At 42.8% G+C, this 20,567-nt stretch overlaps 2 protein-coding genes across 6 annotated transcripts in view; one reads left to right on the plus strand and one right to left on the minus strand.

The window, feature by feature from the left end:
- Positions 1 to 12,292, minus strand: part of LOC124145583 (WD repeat-containing protein 47-like) — a 48,248-nt gene extending 35,956 nt beyond the window's left edge. For 3 of the 5 annotated variants that reach the window (XM_048389496.1, XM_048389495.1, XM_048389494.1), the window contains exons 1-4: positions 12,188 to 12,292; positions 7,167 to 8,664; positions 6,097 to 6,247; positions 2,364 to 2,582 (exon numbers count right to left, since the gene is read on the minus strand). In XM_048389496.1, the coding sequence (XP_048245453.1) occupies positions 2,364 to 2,582; positions 6,097 to 6,247; positions 7,167 to 8,561 (1,765 nt within the window). In that variant the 5' untranslated portion in view covers positions 8,562 to 8,664; positions 12,188 to 12,292. The remainder of the gene's footprint in view (positions 1 to 2,363; positions 2,583 to 6,096; positions 6,248 to 7,166; positions 8,665 to 12,187) is intronic. The other 2 variants (XM_046515478.2, XM_048389497.1) reach the window with 1 other exon arrangement.
- A 2,289-nt stretch (positions 12,293 to 14,581) lies between these two features.
- On the plus strand, positions 14,582 to 19,801 carry LOC124145619 (zinc finger protein 791-like). The gene is made up of 2 exons (XM_046515458.2): positions 14,582 to 14,751; positions 16,586 to 19,801. The coding sequence occupies exon 2, from the start codon at positions 16,780 to 16,782 to the stop codon at positions 19,537 to 19,539; it is 2,760 nt and encodes a 919-aa protein (XP_046371414.2). The 5' UTR covers positions 14,582 to 14,751; positions 16,586 to 16,779; the 3' UTR covers positions 19,540 to 19,801.
- Positions 19,802 to 20,567: the final 766 nt, after the last annotated feature.

A 20,567-nucleotide genomic window follows, 5' to 3' on the forward strand; every position in this document is an offset into this window, starting at 1 on the left:
CTGCTAGACCAGCTGCTAGACTTCAAACACAACTTCACAAATGCAGGCAGCATATCCTGACCAATCAGGAAGCTGGGAACAACACCAACAAATCAGACATAGGCAGGCCATAAAGGAAATCAAACTGACCAATCAGGGACAAGCAGGTAATAATGGAAATCAAACTGACCAATGAGGGTAAAGCAGGTATTAAAGGAAATATCAAACTGACCAATCAGACTAAAGCAGGTATTAATGGGAATCAAACTAACCAATCAGGGTAAAGCAGCTAATAAGAAATATCAAACTGACCAATCAGGGTAAAGCAGGTATTGGAAATGAAACAGGTCAATCAGGGATAAGTAAGTAATAAATAAAGGTGACAGAACCATTTCCATAACTGCAAGAAGTTTCAGCTAAAAGCAGATTCCATTGCACAATTCAATTCAGACTATATCATAAGCATGTGTTTATGAATCACTATAAAATGGTGATGACACCAGGTGTTTGTGAAAAGGTGAGTGTATCCTGCCCCACCGATGGCACCCATCACCATCTTATGGAAATCAAACTGACCAATAAGGGAAAAGCAGGTACAGTAAACTACGGTTATAATGAACACATTTATAACGAACTGACCGATAAGACGAACTTATTTTTTAGTTCCGGTCATTTGTTGTATATATGCTGTATATATGCTTATAACGAACTACGTTATAACGAACCAAATTTAGTGGTCCCTTTGAGTTGGTTATAACCGTAGTTTACTGTATTAATGGGGATCAAACTCAAAAATCACAAATTGAGGAAAAGAAAAACTCATTCAAGCTGAATACTTCAGGTAAAAATAGAAAATATACTACATTAAGTACACAGAAAGCGAAAGAAGGTATGGCAGGCACATTTCTGATGGGAAAGTGAGGAAGGATTGGAGAAACTGTGTGATGAATCTGCTTGAAGATAGCGACATGTAGGTCAGTGATGGGACACCACGGCAGACTGAACTTTGTGAGAGAATTGGATAAGGGATCTGATGATGTTTGCACATGAAACCAATGAAGCTACAACAGCTGTTACGTAACATGAGTCTGGCCTGTGGGAGATACGAAACATACAAGAGCTTGGTGATGTGATCCTGCTTAAACATGAGTGTGGCTTACAGGAGATATGAAATATATATACTAGAGGTAGGTGAAGTGATCCTGCTTAAATATGAGTCCGGGCTATGGGAGATACTATAGGAGATACGAAACATAAGCCTAATTTGGTTCATCTAAAGTAACTTACAAATAGCAAAGGGAAATAGCCAAACATGCAGACATAAATCAACAGACAAAATAATTTCACAGATCAAGAATTGCATTCTTTACATTCTTTCTTTTTTACAAGAAACATCTACAGGCAAAATTCTGCAAAACTCCAAAAAGTTGTTGCCGTCAGTTTTCTTCCCAATTTTTAAATTTATTCAGTCTCTATTCGTCATGATCATCTGTATGTGAAAACCTTAAACAGGAAGAATATTAATAATAAAAAAGACGTCTTCAGGTTTCCAAATGAACCCCAAGACGGTCATGTGAACAACGGACAGGCTGATCACCATGGTCACCCGAACAATGACACACATTGAGTCAAGTATGATAAAACCAATCCAGAATGTTGGTTATTTCAAAAAGAAGTCTGGATTCAGAAGAGAGGCCTCTTGAAGAAACCACAAAAGGACCCAAAGAACAGCACAAGTGTAAACTTCTGCCAATATTGTACCTTGGATCTGACAGACAGTTATTAGAACAACACATTGAATACCATGCTTTAGTAAACAGCAATGAACCACAGCGGACACACGTTTCTCTTGCGAAACTTGAAAGTTAGTTGGGTCAGCTGACCCTGTCTTCTCATGCGGACAGACACGGAGCATTCTATACCTGGTAGCGGCAACGTCTTTGACCTTGACCCGTCTGGCACACTCAGACTCCGTGCGTATCCCTTCGTCGGAGTCGTAGCAGGTTTCGGACTTTTAATATTTCTCTTTGTCATTGCAGGAGATCCGTTAAACACCGGGGTCTTTGCCCCTATTCGGGAACTGTCATCACGTGACTTGGGACCCGATTCAGCAGCATGGACACTACTGCGTCCATATGAACGTGGCAGAGTGGAGTATTTCTCATGAGGAATACGAGAAGAATCGGGTGGTATACGTTTTTTCTCGGCCAGTTGCCTCCGTCTGACCGAGGGAGATGGAGCCGGGGAAGGGGAGGGGGAAGTGGGCGTGTTCCCAGCACTGCGACACTTGTCAAATAACGGGAACGGTTCCAAGAACAGGCACGGTCTGGGAACATTGTCTAGTGGATCTGGAGAGGGGAGATCAGTGTTGATGAAAAATTTACCTGTTTGTTGAGAGGGGGACTGTGAAATACTGGTGTGCGGTGTGAGATTCAGCCCCTGGGGGGGTCCTGGGGGCACCTGCAAGGCAGCCTGTGGGGCAGCCTGTGGGGTGGCTTGAGAGGGGTGGGGATGAGCATTATCCTGAGATGTGATGGGTGATGTTTGAGGCACTATGGGGGATGATGTGGTAGGCAAGACTTTAGGCGTGCTCGTTTTCAATCCTGCGTGAAGCAAAAACAAAATTAACACAACACCAGCCACAACTGACAACTGCAAAATAAAGAGACTTAATAAATATACGCTGACAACAACATAATATATATACTTGTACACAACAACATCTTATACCAATGGTTTTTGAACAGAGTAAATTCGCAGTTTATTTTTGGATATGATCCACACTGGTACATACATCCTACATGGATGAAGTTAAAGAACTCCTGATTCTTGTATATTACTAATATGAAAGAATTGGGGGTTCCTTGACTTTGGATGAGCAGTACATACATAATATAACGTCATGAAATAAGTTTACAGCAACATTACAGTCATTAAATCAACCTGAGCTACTATATTATCTTACTAGCAGACAGCCTCTGTACATATCATCAGACACAGACATGCTTTCACCATTGTTCATGAACAAACTGCCTCATGAATAGAATATCAAATGTTCTATACGGTACACATTCACAGGCTCGCTGATCTATCACTCAGGGGGACCCTTAATAGAAAAAAAATCTGAAAAAATATGTCAAGTTCATGCCAAGTTGTATGAAGATTTAAACATAATAAAAATAACATGGATAGCTACTAAGGCCTTAGAAAGACCTTGTATACACCAAGGCCTGTATGTATTATACTCCAGGGCCCTGTTTCCTAAAGCCATCATACTGTTACGACTGTCGTAAGTCCATGTTAAACTATAGGAGTTACGATAGCCGTAGCGTTACGATAGCCGTAGTGTTACGATCACTTTGTGAAACTGGGCCCTGGACATGTATGTATGTATGTATACATTAGGTCCCACTTGCACAAAGCGATCTTAGTACTAAGATGATCATAACTCCTATACTTTAACATAGGCTACGATAATCTCAGTGCTAAGATGGCTTTGTGCAAGTGGGCCCAGGGTAATCAGCTCCTGATGAAGCACTTCAGCTACACACGGTTTAAAACGAGCTCCAAGGGTTCTTGAGGTTCGCTCCCCCTAAATCATTAACTCTTAACATCAGTGTTACAGGGTTTGATATTCCTTGCATGAAAGTGCCAATGGCATGGTTAAAATCATAACCATGATAACAGCACTGTCAAAAATAAGTTCCCCATGTTCCCTGATCCTTCTGTTTCCTTCAAGTTTCTTGTGAAGATTTACATGATGTAAAGCCAGTGAACTGGACAGACACAGGGAATACTAGGAATATGCTAACACACTCAATTGATAATTTTTTTCTTTGAAAAAACTACATTTCTAACACTGTGGTAGGACCTTTTGACCTTTCTGCTTAATTCCACACTGACATGGCAATCAGCTATCAATGGAACTCTTTAATTACAGCTATTAAGGCATCAGCTTGTTGTCACATTTACACATGTGGCCATCGGCTATCAATGACACTCTTCTATTACAGATCCTACACATAGATCGGCCTTGAGAGGCCATCAAAGCACTGTGGACGGGGACCTCGATGGGTCATACTGACATGCACAAACAACAGTGTCTAAATTAGTGTCAAAATATTACTGTAAAAGTTTAACATAAAAACAATGATGACATAGTGCTGAGTACAAACATTACTTCTTATGAAAGTCTTGGTCCAACTAGGTTTAGGCAGCATTGTTTTTAATGCTAATACTCAAATACTACTAGCTTTCAGTGACAGCCCTTTTAACATGGAAATATCTAGAAATAATAATAATATATGACTCAAGGCCGTGAATATTACAGCAATCTGCCTAAAGGCCCTGAATATTACAGCCATCTAATTAAAGGCCCTGAAAATTACTGCCATCTGACTAAAGGCCCTGAATATTACTGCCATCTGACTAAAGGCCCTGAATATTACTGCCATCTGACCAAAGGCCCTGATTATTATGGCCATCTGACTAAAGGCCCTGAATATTACGGCCTACTGACTCCTGACCACCCATGAGGACCCTCGTCCTTTAGCCATCAGTGCCAGCATGGCAATAGATACAGTGACATGATGCTTGCACCAAGCTATAGATTGCCGCTACTCCATCTGTGTCTGAATCAATAACACAATATTCTCAGTATCAATATTTGGACTGGAGAGAAACATGTTTCTATTTTATTACCAATCCTGTGGTCAGTTGTCAAGTGTGGCTGGTGGCCAACGTCAGATAAATAGCATCATAGTAACTATGTTATAATGAGTTGATAATCAGCATGGCGAAGGCAAACAAAAAGCACAGGGATGTATCTGGACCTGCCCAGAAGCCGACAATTCAAACCGATGTCGGAAGCAAAAATTCCTTAACTGAACAATAAAATTCACTATTCATGATGTTTTAATTCTAGTAATGGCTTCACCAGTGTTCATAGAGGAGACTTGTATTTCATCGACAACACTGTCAGCAGGTTCAAAAAAGAGTTTTACATTATAATCATTCTAAATTTAAGAAATCTGTTGAACAAAATACTAATTTTTCCCTGCTTGCTTGGTAAGGGCACATAGTTGGGGCTCGCAGATAAATCCCTCCGCCAGTTCCAAACAAGGTGGAGAAAGATACTGATGCATACATCACATTCAGTGATACAGTACACGGGTACAATATCGTATCGTGATACAAGTAAGTCACATACAAATCATCAATTTCCAATGACAATCGCAATGAAAACAGTGCTTACTTTTACATTATAAACACATTCAATAATCAAAAAATAAATGAACACTTATCGTTAAGTTCCTAAATCGGAGAAAAGAAACATTCTGATTGGATACAAAGGAAGAAAAAATATTTTGGAAGATGAGTCCCTGAGAGAGTATGAGAGGAAGTCCCTGTTGGCATTAAAGGAATGCTATACTAAAATCATTAGGCAAATTCTTGTATTGATGTTTGTTTGTTGTTGTGTAATGTTGCATTCTGCAATATTCAAACCATAGGACTACAACCTGTAAATAATCAAGTTTGGACCAGACAATCCTGTGACTGATATTGTGATACACACCTAAACAAATGATATATCAAGGATATATGAAGACTGTATTGTGACCAATGTATCGCAATATGTATCGTATACCTCATGTACCACTATACAAAACTGATATACAAGAATTTATGCTATACAGTGATATTACCGTCATAAAGCACATCTATATGACTGGAGAGTGATTCATGCACGACATTCTACACTGCAGTGTTCAAGCACAGCCAATGTATTATCATGATGAGTACAACATCAAAGGACAAGTTATGAAAAATACCCCATGATTCAAGGATGTCACGGCGCCATTGTGCGACGCCATGTTCACGCCTCTGATTCTCAACATCTGTTCCCCATTCCCCAGTCCCAAGGCAAGTGTTGGTGCACAAATCCATGTCACAACTAATCTTGAGTCACGAACCTCGTGATTTTAAAAATCTTAAACCGAAACAAGATACTATTAAATAACATGAGATAATACTAAAAATGCAAACTCCAACATGTAACAGTGGTGAACAACAACATCAGCTTCAAGTCGCAAACTACCTGCTGCCACCGGCACCTACCTGGATCTCCAGCTATCCTGGGTGTGTCCCCCCCAATCTGGGGAAAGGCGGGGGTCTGGGGGTCATCATTGTAGCGGTTGTCAACCAAGAGATGCTGCTGCTTGCTCTCAATCTCCTGCAGCTCCTTCTGGTAGATCATGCGCTGCTTCTCCTGTAACCATGGCAACCACAGAGTGAGACCCTCGGATTCAGTGTTACAGTGAATAATATACATAACGATGCTGCAATTTGTGATTTTGTAAAAAGTCTGATTACTGTTTGTCGTAAGCCAGTCAAAATGATGATATGGGGTAAAAGTTTATATTTTTACCATGTTTACTAATCTATCAAATGGATAGTGGTCAAACCATTGTAAAAATTTACAATTTTTAATCTATGAGTGAGTCTAATAAAAATAATCTATCTATAGGGGTTCAGACAGACAAATCCCTAAACCAAAAATAAGAGAATGAAAAGAAGAAAATGAGAGTAACCCCTTACTCCTCTGGTCCACCAAAGATACACCAGTTCAACCTGATCAATAGTGTCCACTAACCTGCCTCCCAACTCCCCCACCCATACCTCCTCCCCCTTCCCCTACCCTGCACCCTACCTTTCCTTTACACCTTTCCCTCCCCTACCCTGGTCGCACTCCCTCTATCCTTCCCTCCCTCCCTCTACCCTTCACTCCTCCCCCTCCCCTGCCTCTTCCCTTCCCTCTATCCCTGCCCTCCCCTGCCTCTATCATTCCCTATATCCCTGCTATCACCCCCTGCCTCTATCCTTCCCTCCCTCCCTCTACCCTTCACTCCTCCCCCTCCCCTGCCTCTTCCCTTCCCTCTATCCCTGCCCTCCCCTGCCTCTATCATTCCCTATATCCCTGCTATCACCCCTGCCTCTATCCTTCCCTCCCTCCCTCTACCCTTCACCCCTCCACTCCCCTGCCTCTTCCCTTTCCTCTATCCCTGCTTTCACCCCTGCCTCTTTCCTTCCCTCTATCCCTGACCTCCCCTCCATCCCTCTACCCCTGCCTCCTCCCCTCCCTCTATCACTGTTATTCCAACCTGCCTCCACCCTTGCAGTGCACCCACCTGCAGTTCGAGCTGGTCCTGCAGGAGCTGTCTCTGCCTCTGGTACTCCTTGTACAGCTCATTGCTGGAGTCATGCACCGAGTTGCCCTGCACACGCGGGGACGTCCGGGACTCCATGGTCACACTCTGTGACGGCGACATTGATCTAGGGGGGACAACTGATGATCCTGGTTGAACCTGACCTTGAACTTGACCTCTGGGTGAAGCAGACGGAGGTGTTGAGCTTCTCGCAGGTGGTTTCCCTGGCGGAATACGCAGTGGTGATTTGATTTCATCAGATATAGAAGTGTGAGTGTCTACAATTTCACCAGTGGCAAACAGTTTGTCAACAGACATCAGCATCGGATTCTTCAAAGAGTTGTTGAGATTGGTTCCTGGGGCCATAGATCTGGAGAGGATGTTGAAGTCGTTAGAAGTGGACATGCTGTCCTTCCGCCCCTGGAACAGCCCACTGGTCAGGCCATCAAACTGCGGGTTCAGTGAGCGAGTCATGATCTCTGCTGACCGGGGTCTCACTGATGGAATAGCGGAGTGAGGAAACATCTTCGGCTTGATGGGAGTCACAAGGATCTGCTCAGACCAAGAAGCTTCCAGCGAAGGTCTAACAAAGGGTCGAATGTCTACATTCAGGGGTTTCTGTTCAAAGGGACAGGAGAAGGTATCGTATGGGATGCTCTGTAACCACGACAATAAACTAAGATCAGCATCATTGAATCCAGTGTCACTCAGAACAGACGAGAACTTGATCTCGCTTTCATCGTTAGTTGCCTGCTGTTGGCAGTATTCAACACAGGATTCGTACAGGAGTCCCTTCAGCACGAGCTGGATGAGTCGGTCATTCTGGGCCGTGGTGTTCTTCAAGTCCCTTCTGTCCACAGGGAGGAACTTCTCCACCAGTGGCACGATGTCATTAAAGCACTGAACTCGGGCATTGCTGGGGTTCCAGTTCTGGAACTCAACGTGGTCCGAGAGTTTGGGGAGAGACAGAAGGAAACACAGGTTGCTGTACTCCTCCTTGTTGGGACAGAACTCCTCGAGGGAGTTCAAACACTTCACCACCTCCTCCACGGTGAACTCGTAATTCTGCATCACATTAGGTTCAGATTTAATGCACAACAATTCCAGATACTTATGTTTCATGATGATGAACTGGAACCCCTTCATGTCAAAGTTGTCGACGGTGACGAGGGGCTGGATAAACTCAATGACATCGTCCCACTGTCCATCGAGGATGAGTTGTCTCAGGAACAGCATGTCGTCGGAGAAGAAGCCATTGATGATTCCTGTTTCCCGCTCCATAGACAACATGGAGATGTTGAGCTGTCTGTTGTGGAGGAACTCACAGATGAGTTTGACCACGTCCACTTCATTCATGACGAGATTCGCTGATGGCATTGTCAACTACAGAAAAAGAACAGCTAGTCTTCTACTCCTCAAGCAGATCTATGTCCGAACTCTTATACATCCAGTCTTTGCAACATAGTAAACTCCATTAATTCTGAAATCATAAATAATAACATGTATAATCAGGGTTACATGTAAATTATTAATACGATTTTATTACAAAGATGTTGAGAGGACATCGCTGATTTCTGTTCAATAACTAACTGATCAACTAGTAACTAACTTATGAAAATGGAAAAGAAAAATGTTTCCTGTACAATTTTGAAAAGTCTTGTCATGTTAGTCACTTAATATATGTATTTGCTAAAATAAATATTTTGTTTTTAAATTTAAATTTTGTGTCTATGTGACCAACTGATCGCAGCAGTAGGACTGTCATAACTCCAATTATCTTACTCAAGACCTACGGTAGTCATAGCATTAGGACTGTCATTACTCCAATTATCTAACTCAAGACCTACGGTAGTCATAGCATTTGGACTGTCATTACTCCAATTATCTAACTCAAGACCTATGGTAGTCATAGCATTAGGACTGTCATAACTCCAATTATCTAACTCAAGACCTACGGTAGTCATAGCATTAGGACTGTCATTACTCCAATTATCTAACTCAAGACCTAAGGTAGTCATAGCATTAGGACTGTCATTACTCCAATTATCTAACTCAAGACCTAAGGTAGTCATAGCATTAGGACTGTCATTACTCCAATTATCTAACTCAAGACCTATGGTAGTCATAGCATTAAGACTGTCATTACTCCAATTATCTAACTCAAGACCTACGGTAGTCATAGCATTAGGACTGTCATTACTCCAATTATCTAACTCAAGACCTACGATAGTCATAGCATTAGGACTGTCATAACTCCAATTATCTAACTCAAGACCTACGATAGTCATAGCATTAGGACTGTCATAACTCCAATTATCTAACTCAAGACCTACGATAGTCATAGCATTAGGACTGTCATTACTCCAATTATCTAACTCAAGACCTACGATAGTCATAGCATTAGGACTGTCATAACTCCAATTATCTAACTCAAGACCTACGATAGTCATAGCATTAGGACTGTCATAACTCCAATTATCTAACTCAAGACCTACGATAGTCATAGCATTAGGACTGTCATTACTCCAATTATCTAACTCAAGACCTACGGTAGTCATAGCATTAGGACTGTCATTACTCCAATTATCTAACTCAAGACCTACGATAGTCAAAGCATTAGGACTGTCATTACTCCAATTATCTAACTCAAGACCTACGATAGTCATAGCATTAGGACTGTCATTACTCCAATTATCTAACTCAAGACCTACAATAGTCATAGCATTAGGACTGTCATAACTCCAATTATCTAACTCAAGACCTACGATAGTCATAGCAATAGGACTGTCATTACTCCAATTATCTAACTCAAGACCAACATTAGTCATAGCATTAGAACTGTCATTACTCCAATTATCTAACTCAAGACCTACGGTAGTCATAGCATTAGGACTGTCATAACTCCAATTATCTAACTCAAGACCTACGGTAGTCATAGCATTAGGACTGTCATTACTCCGATTATCTAACTCAAGACCTACGGTAGTCATAGCATTAGGACTGTCATTACTCCAATTATCTTACTCAAGACCTACGGTAGTCATAGCATTAGGACTGACATTACTCCAATTATCTAACTCAAGACCTACATTAGTCATAGCATTAGAACTGTCATTACTCCAATTATCTAACTCAAGACCTACGTTAGTCATAGCATTAGGACTGTCATTACTCCAATTATCTAACTCAAGACTTATGGTAGTCATAGCATTAGGACTGTCATTACTCCAATTATCTAACTCAAGACCTACGGTAGTCATAGCATTAGGACTGTCATTACTCCAATTATCTAATGATGTTGGATGATAAATAAAATCTCACCCTCATGTCTTTCGATATCGAATATATCAACACTCGTTGATAAAAGTGGAAAAAATCCTCAGCAAATCCTTGTGTTGATATATTTGATATCAAAAGACACTTGGGTGAGATTCTCTATATAACAATGTCATTCAAACAATAGGAATTACACAATGGGCATCCGGTCAGTTATCACTGCTGGGATCAAGAGTCCTACCCACTCATGTCAAGCTTGTTGACACCTTCTCCACATACCAATCACTGAATGGTGTTGGTTCAATTATTTTATTGCCTTTGAAGTTCCTTAATGCCATTCAACAGAGTCAACATATAAACTGTGTGGTTTTTTTAGGAAAACACTGTTTATTGTAATAAATGTTATATTTGGGATAACACTTTCTTAGTAAAGTACAGATTCTCGTCCGGGATTCGAACCCACACTGCCAGAGTGAGGCACCTAATCGCCAGCACACAAAGTCAGTGATATAACCCACTCAGCCACTGAGGTTTCCACAAAAATGAAAGTCCGACAACTGGTAGTCTAAATCACGTACTTTGGGTACCCCACTGACAAGTGTAAATTGACACGGCTCCCATGGCCGAAAGTTATAGCCAAATTTGTACCCAAAACAACAGTTATTGTATTGTTTTGATAATGTAATAGAAAAGTGATAGTAAAGTAACTTCAGGATACTAAAATCAGGGTTAGAACTTAATACCTCCAATACCGGTACTAGCCCGCCAGCGTGGGGCTAAACAACTTTCCCCATTGTTTTAACATTACAACAGCATCATATCTTTACCAAGGCAAGTAAAGCTTTTGGGTTTAGTTTTAACCCTGTAAATTTAATTTACATTTTAGAAACTGATGCAAAACATTTTGGGTAAAAAATCACAGACAGGTTTGAGGATAAAATCAAAAGAAATTTGGGGTACAAAATAACCACATCCATTAATAAGTGACAGAAAGGCTATTTTTTGGATTTACTAATTGGTTTACAGTTTCTGCTGGCATCTACAATAAAAAACAGTTCGAAATTTATTTCTAGATACCCCCTTCTACAACACGTTTACCATGTTTACTGGGGTAGACAGTACTGGCACTGGTCATATCCAAATAGTAGTATTTAACTAGATAAAATAACCAGATTGTGGTAAAAATCTCTCTAATGTTTCACCAGGCCTAGTCTGGGAGAGTTTATCCCTGTGTCTACTACCATCGATGGAGTAGCATTGTTTACTAAGGTAGCAGCAGCAGTTGCTACACATGCAGAACCTCAGAACAAAGTGTAATCGGTTTCATTGAGTAATAAAGTGTCCAATACCAACAAGTTATATGTCTGCATTGAAACTGTATTTCATTAGCCTGCCGAACAGGGGTGAGAAAAGTGACAATAATATTTTTTTGTCTTTTGAAAGTACACATCAGACATGTTTCATATAGTGTGCACACATAGATACTGGAGTTCGTACCTACAGTTGAGTTTGTACCGACAGAACATCTACCGCAATATTTGAATGGTGAATCATTGTAAGAAGAGAAATACCAGAGAGCATGCAACTGGATGATGCATGTTTCTGCTTGAAGGCGTCAGTATTTTTTTCATGTTTACTGGCTCGTGTTCTTGTTCAAAAGTACAAAATAAAAGAATTCTCTTTCAAAACCTCTAAGGAAACGAAGGTAGTATGTGAGTAATACTTACAAATCCTGTCGGTCACCATGAGGCCATAAGAAACCAAACATTGAGCATTGTAATCCATCTGACAGATATGCAGCCATTAATTTTGGCCGGAAGCTGTCAGCGCCGCAAGGGAGGTAAGTCAAGAAAGCGTACGTAAAATACAGCGACGGAACGTCACCATTCTGTTAAATATTGTGCAGTGTTGTGAAAATACATTATCCTTGGGAACTCGACATGGGCAAAGTTGGGGAGGGGGAAGGGCACATGAAGGCACATCGTAATAAAAAGGGAAAAAATTCAACATGATCATGATGTCTGATCGGAACATCTTTACAGTCATGTTGATCTAAGAGTTTCAACCCTTTTATAAACCATTGCAATACATCAAGGATGAACATATATCATTCGTCTAATGTACTACAACTTGCTGAAAACCGTGTCAAATATTACAACAAACACAGTGTACTCAAATTATGACATATTTACTATCAAACTACAATCCATACATATTTTCATTGACAGCTGAGTTTCAAATATGTAGCATCTTTTGCAGATGTTAAAATGCGTAAGAACACCAATAGAGAACACTTCACAACACACTGAGAAGATAAGCACAGAGGAAATCCCGTTCAATCCGTCCCAGTCACTGTAATGTTTGTAAGTCTCTCAGACAATGTCGTCAGTGAGGCCAGTGTTCGCATTACATTCTGGAATGTCTTGCCATGAGGCTCACAGAAAACATTTTCTCTCGCGTCATCTAGAAGGGTTTGTCAAGCAAAATGCCATTATTCAACTCGATTTATCTCCTTTTCATCTGACGCAACCGTGCGCTCATGCTCCTCGTGACGGGGGTGCGGGGAGTCGACTCCGCGAACAAAGACCTTGATGATTTATTTCGTGAATATCGCCGGTACCTCTTCCTCCACAGCTTGTATACAGCACTTAGGAGGATGCAAGATGCTAATGATGTCCACAAAGCTGGTTTCAAGGCGGCGAACTTGGAGATGCTATAACTGACAGTGGTGCGAATGATGCACGGTAGAGATGCATAGAGGGGGTTCCACATGTAGAAGATGAGGATAATTGGCGATGTAAGGTACACGAGGACGCTCAGGACATCCCTTAGGAACACTCGACTTAGAATCCTGTAAATATTGGAACTCTTCAACAGCCATTCCATGACAAGAATGCACAAGGATGACATTAAACAGACAAGTGCACTCTTTACCTCCAAATGAGAAGCAAGGATCTCCTTTTGGAAATATCCCACAACAAACGACCACAGGAGGAAAGTCTCTGCGCTCAGCAACGACGAAATACGTCCCACGGATGTTGCAATGACTCTGAAAGGCGCCATTAAGAACTTTGCACCGAAGTGCGAGTACATAACGAGTGTTGGATTCATTGCAAAGACCACCTTTTCACGGCTATCTAAAAAACGGTCCTTTGAACGTTGATATGACGCATGACGTCACAGATAGCGTGATGTCAGAATTTCTCTATCACGTGACGTCATTGTTTTCAGCATGACGTCATAAGTCATTGTTCTAATAATTCGATTACATTGAAAGAATGGATATGACGTGCACTATCGCATTATGATAGTGCACGTCGTATCCATTCTTTCAATGTAATCGAATTATTTCGTAAAGATTAACGTGATCTCAAAGATGAAACGAAACACTCTCTTAGTAACAGTTTAATGGGGCCAGCCTAGCTCCAGGCCAGCGGTATATGGTCTCTGGTTGTTTTGTTTGTTTGTTGTTTAACGCCGCACTCAGCAATATTCCAGCTATATGACGGCGGTCCGTAAATAATCGAGTCTGGACCAGACAATCTAGTGATTGACATCATGAGCATCGATGCGATGGGATCGATGACATACATCAACCAAGTCAGCGAACCTGACCACCCAATCCCGCCAGTCGCCTTTTACGACAAGCATAGTCGCCTTTTAGAGCAAGCATGGGTTGCTGAGGACCTATTCTACCCGAAACGTCAGGTCTCTGGTTGTAATGAAACATATGCACTATTACCCAATTCACAGTTGTTTTAGTTGTTTTATTGATTTATTTATTTTTTTAAATTTAGACATGACTCAATACAAATAATAGATCAATATAAACCAAAAACTAACAAGGGCGCCAGTGAACAAAATTGTTTTGCCTCAAATACAAACATAACGTCTCATCCAACTTTACCATTATATACGTGTTGGTATATGGTCTGAAACGTCTTAAACAAGTGTTTTTCTCCCTTAAATCGCCTTAACGCGGAAACAAAAGTGTAGCGAATTCACAAAACACTACTGTATTTCAGTGAAGAACCGGCTTATTTGCGTTAATAAGGGTTTTTTTAGATATCAGGGGCACAGTCGCGCAGTCAGCGGATGCGTAAAGGGGGATAACTCGTGTTGTGGCGGAATATACATTGAGTCACTTTCACATGATGCCGACATGGCGTTTCTAAGAAGGTGAAGCGACTCGACAGGTCGCACGAGGACTGAGATGTGTCGGCTTTAAATTACTTCCTGATTGTAATTATATATCGCGGCTTTGATGATAGGCTGATCATATAAACAAAAGGTAAGCATATACCATGCATGAGAATAGTAGAGATGTTGGAGCGAGCCCATAGAGAGCCGTGTTTACACATGCAAGGCGTGCGACAACTTGCCCGGCACAGCGGCGCTCGCCAGACTAACCTGGCTTGCCCCAAATATTGCTGTTTCATAAGGCTAGTTCAAGCTGATAGTTAATTGCAGTTGACATTATAACGAGAGAAGTCTAGCATGATATTTAGATAGCCGTTTGCTGTAGACCCGTACACACAAACAACATGGCGGATTGTTGGGCCTGTCTAATTCAGTCTTTAGCGATCGAGCGCTCGGGATAACAGGTGGTGAGGTGAAATGGGGTTTAACATGGCGTCCAAGATTATTGCACTTATATAGCGACGTGCATGTACGTGTGTGTGTGTTTGTGTGGCTGCTTGTACTAGTACTGATGTCGATTTATAGTGCAAGCTCACTGAGATACCATGCCGCAGTTCAACATGAATACCCCACTCAGACACAGTATACTGACTCCGAGCCGCCCAGTCCTTGTTTTGGCCCCTAATGCCGAGCGCCAGACAGGGTAACAACAAGTACCATCTTTTAACCTCTTTTGGTATGACGCGGCCGGGGAACCCCGGACCTTCCGGTCTCCGGGCGGACGCTCTACCACTAGACTACGGAGGCGGTCCCTCGGAATAACACTTACCGTTTTATTCGCAATATAATTGCAGACATTATCAATCTAAAAATAAGTTTGTTTATGATAAATATAACATATTGTAGTTAATATATTATTAACCATTTGGGTTGCAGAGCGAATATCTGGTGGATAGAGCGTCTGTCCCTTTAAGGCCAGTACGATCTCCTGGCCGCGTCACACTAAAACACGTTCAGGGTGGTACTTGTTGTTACCTTGCCTGATGTTCGGCATAAAGGGATAAAACATGGAGTGGTCGGTTTGGTCTCATGTTAAAACTGCGATATGGTATATCTCAGTGTGCTATCGCTGTAAAACTGGCATACGCCTGGACGAGTACAAGCAGTCACACACATATGCGCGTGCAAACATGTCGCTATATAAGTGCAATAATCTTGAACGGGATGTTAAACCACATTTCGACTCACCTCAAGCATGAATCGAACTAGTTGTAGTCATCTTTAAAAAATAAGACAATTTTAGTGATAATGTTAATATGATGTACCAACAGCCATACACGTTTGAGGCACTTGTCAAATGTCCTTTCTTGGTTGAATGAGACAAAACTGTGTCCTGTCTGCTCCAGACCATTTCTCCAAGGGTTCTTCAACCTTCGTCACTTCAAGGCTTCCTCCAACACTCAATGGACACCGAAACACCGTCCACTGTGGCGTTAAACCCCCAAATCACTGTTGCGTTAACCCCATAATCACTGTTGCGTTAAACCCCCAAATCACTGTGGCGTTAAACCCCTAATCACTAACCCACTTTAGGAAACGGGTGGCCCAATCGCTTAAGGCGCCGCAATTCGCTGTGCAGAGTTGCGTCCCTTCGGCACGTCAGAAACCTATCATTGGTTCGAATCCTGGTTTGCCTGAGTACGTTTTTAGGTTTGTCAGCACCATAATCGTGCTCGTGGGTTTCACCAAAATGGTAAACGTCTGAGACCTGCATCACTTAGGGCTTTCCTCCAACGCCATGAGATATACTGGAAAACTGTTCAAAGCAGCGTTAAACCCAACTCACTCACTAATTAACTCAGGCTCTTTCTGTAACCTGATCAATGTTTCAGGTGTTCATACTGTCCCGAATCTTTCGTCCTTTTAAAAGCTACAAATGTTTCTTATTGTGATCTACATTGATATATTCGTTCTATCTGTTTCAGGCAAACAAGCCTCCAAAGTTCCTTGAAGTGTTAGTTACTATTGCGCTGTACTGCATAACATCAGAAAAACAGAAATAAAGGACATGCGAATCTTTGCCTGGCTAACTCAGTTGAGAAGAATCTCTAGGAGCTATATTGGGCGATACGTATAAAGAATAACTCCCGCTGACTTATCTAAGGATAAACGTAGAGCTATGGAGACGGACACGGAGCAGAGATGTCCAGGTGTTTCGCAACCAGTGTCATGTTCTAGTTCCCCCTGGGCAGTCGTACTGAACCAAGACCAGTCTACTTCCGACTCCAGTGATGACGGGGACTCTGCTACCCAGGCCGCCCAAATATCCACGGCTGATGAGCACCAACAAGATGACTGCAGCAGAATAAAACCAGAACATGTTGAAAAATCGAACACCTCGAAAAGAAGGCCAATTGGTCTCCCTGAAGAACATGCTCCCAGAAGAGCTGGGGACCTTGAAGGCGCAGGTAGGTCTGACGATGAAGACTTCATGATTGACACTTTCGATGATGTGGTGGAGAAACCTGATGACCCTGATGATAAACCTCCAGAGGACAGGCTTGTATCAGACCGAGTCCTGAGGCACCGCAGATGTCATAGGCTGCAGTGCAATCAGTGTGGTATGTATATCGAGGAGAAGTGCTTCAAGCACCATGTGACTACAGCCCACCTGAGACAGAAGACTAACTTTCTGTGTAAAGACTGTGGAAAAGGGTTCAACTTTAAAAGCGGTTTAATTCTTCATAGGGCTAAACATCACGGTGGGAAACTGCTTAAGAGGACAATGATATCAGCATCACCACGTTCTGAGTCAAAGAAGATTAAAAAATCAGACAAAAATGTGAAATTATTCTGTGACGTTTGTGGAAAGACTTTTAAGCATATCACGTCCCTTTCTATCCACTTGGAGAAACATGCTCTGCCAGAAATATTTGAATGTGGAATTTGTAATAAACCATTCGTTACCAAGGTAACGTATGAAGAGCATAGGGAATTCCATGAGGGTCTTCAGGTGAACCAGTGTTATATATGTGGGAAACTATGTGGCCGAAAGAAGCACTCACATGAAGCTCAATATGAATGTGATAAATGCTCAAAGATGTTCTTTGAGGCGACGCATCTCGCCATCCACATGGTGACTCACGCCCAACATGGTGGCATCCAGTGCAGCGTCTGCAAGCTTAAGTTCCCGTGTAAAACTGACTATGATCAGCATGTGAAGCAGCACACGGAAGGAGATGAACCCAAGAGATGTGAAATCTGTGGTAAGAGCTTTCCAACGAAGAGCCTTCTGAAGGGCCATGTCAGCATGGTTCACCTAGGGAAGAAGGGTCATCCGTGTAACATCTGCGGTGAGGAGTTCTTCAAACTGAAGCACCTTCAGGCTCACCATCGGGATCACGCCGTCAAGAAGGTCATCGCGTGTAACATTTGTGGAGAGTCTTTTGCCTTGAGGTCGAGTTTGAGGACACATATGCGAGTTCACCAGAATGATGTCATCTATAAATGTGTCGTGTGTCCAAAACAGGTTACAGATATGGATGCTCTGAAGGTTCATGTTGACGGTCATGGAGACGAGGACAGTCTGGACTGCTGTGTGTGTGGGATGCAGCTGGCAGACTGTGACGAGGTGATGGCGCACATCCGGAAACACAGGGGTGGTCAGCTGACGATGACAGAGGAAGAGTACAAATCCAAGAAGAGGCATGGATGCTCTGGAGAATCAGAGACCGGGGAACAGAAGGAGAGAGTGTCGGTGAAATGTACCGTCTGTCACAAGACCTTCCACTTTGTGTCCAGCCTCCAGTCACACATGCGCATTCACCAGACAGATCAGCTACTGAACTGCCACATCTGTCGTGAAGCGTGGCCTGGAGTCAAGGTGCTGAGAGAACACATCAAGGCCCACAGAAAGGACCTGAAGAACAACCCTGAAGATCCTCCTGACATAGCTGACCCTTCCACAGATGCTGGTCCCCCTAAGTCCTCCGAGGTCGGGAAGAAGAAGAGGCATCGCTGTGACATCTGCCTTCAGAAGTTTGTGAGCTATTATGGTTGTAAGACACACAGGCTTCTCCACACAGGCGAGAAGCCTTTCCGCTGTGATGTATGTGGTCAGAGCTATGTCCTCGCGGGGTCACTGAAGGTGCACATGCTGTCTCATACTAACGAGAGGCCACATGTCTGTGAGATCTGCGGAAAGAGCTTCAAGCAGCCGTATATCCTCCGCGAGCACCAGATGTCCCACACGGGCAAGAAGCCGTTTCTGTGTGATCTCTGTGGCAAAAGTTTCGTGAACAAAAAGAAACTTAAGCTGCATACTTTTGTTCATACCCGTGAGACCCCCTTCAACTGTAAAGTTTGTGGGAGAGGCTTCAGGGCCTTTGTGACGAGACAGAAGCACAAGTGTGAAGGCCGCCCAACACCACAAGACCCTTCAGCAGATGCTTCAGAAGTCAGATCCAGGGATGTGGGACTTGTGGCTGTTGCAAGACCCCACACACAGCAGGTACAGCTGCCACACGAATATCCGGCCTCGATGCCTAGCTATGGGGATTACGCGTACACTTCAGTTCCAGGACCGGAATACAACGTCAGTAACCTTGGTTACAAACACCAAACAGGGCAGCATCTTTATGGACAGGATCCCTACCAACCAACTCATAGATCAATGGCTGGGCAGATGTTGCCCGTCTTGACCCGGGACTACATGCCGCCAGCGTCTCGGTACATCGATCCGAGGAACCCCCCTCCCCCGGTGCCCACCCCAGTTCCTCAACAACCACAGCCATCACTGAACTGGCAGGGATCTCCCCCCGGTGCGTCATGCACAGAAGGACTTCCGGGGGAGAGGGGGCATAGTCATGACAACCAGCAGTATCCGGTTGGAGCGACCAGGATCGACTTAGGATGGAAAGTGTCTGACAGAGATGGGTGAAACATGCCGGTCTCGTGAATTGAAACACTTGCTGAAGGTGATATCCTATTGCAGGTGCTGCATGTCCCAACCGTCGACGAGCCTTTAACCAATCTAGGTCTCGACGATGATTTCATTTAATCTGGGAAGGGCTGCCAATTGGTCCCGGTCTAGTCAAAACTGAATGCATATTTTTCAGTGGATAAATATATTCGTCGTTGCCTAGGACACTAATATTTCAACTCAGACTCTCCGCTGATAATAAATAAGAAGTGAGATTGTTGACTTTTTGTTTGCAAAATCTTTCACAATTTAGTTGCACAAGAAGAAGGGTGCAGTTGGCGAGTTGCGTCCCTTGACTTCGAGGAACAGGCTGCTTAATAGTCATATGATACTTGGATTCAATGATTGACGGGCCTCGTCTGTTCTTGATAATTAATGAATGATTTTTTCTAAAAAGTTTTCGGGATATGTTATTTCAAAGAGTTTGTAAGCAGATGTCGTTCCGACATTACACACTTCTTTGGTTGAAAGCGAACTGCATGCAGATGGCTAAAACAATCATGTCCAAACAGTGAGTGAGTTGGGTTTAACGCCGCTTTTAACAGTATTCCAGTTATATCACAGCGTGTCAGCTTAATGTGGGAGGAAAGCCCGAAGTGATGCAGGTCTCAGACGTTTACCACTTCGGTGAAACCCACGAGCACGGGTATGGTGCTGACAAACCTAGAAACATAATCGCGGCGAACCGGGATTCGAACCCACAATCATAGGTTTCTGGCGTGCCCAAGGGACGCAACTCTACACAGCGAATCGCGGCGCCTTAGACGACTGGCTACACGTGCCCCCTGTCCAAACAGGTCAGCATGTTTGATTGTTGATTGTTTGTTGTATAACTCCTCACTCAGCAATATTCCAGCTATATGTAGGCGGCCTGTAAGTTATCGAATCTGGACAAGACATTCCAGTGATTGACATCATGAATATCGATCTACGCAATTTGGTACGATGACATGCATCGACCAAGTCAGCGAGCCTGACCACCCGAT

Source organism: Haliotis rufescens, unplaced genomic scaffold, assembly GCF_023055435.1.
Source record: "Haliotis rufescens isolate VD_foot unplaced genomic scaffold, xgHalRufe1.0.p SCAF_8, whole genome shotgun sequence".
NCBI lineage: Eukaryota > Metazoa > Mollusca > Gastropoda > Lepetellida > Haliotidae > Haliotis > Haliotis rufescens.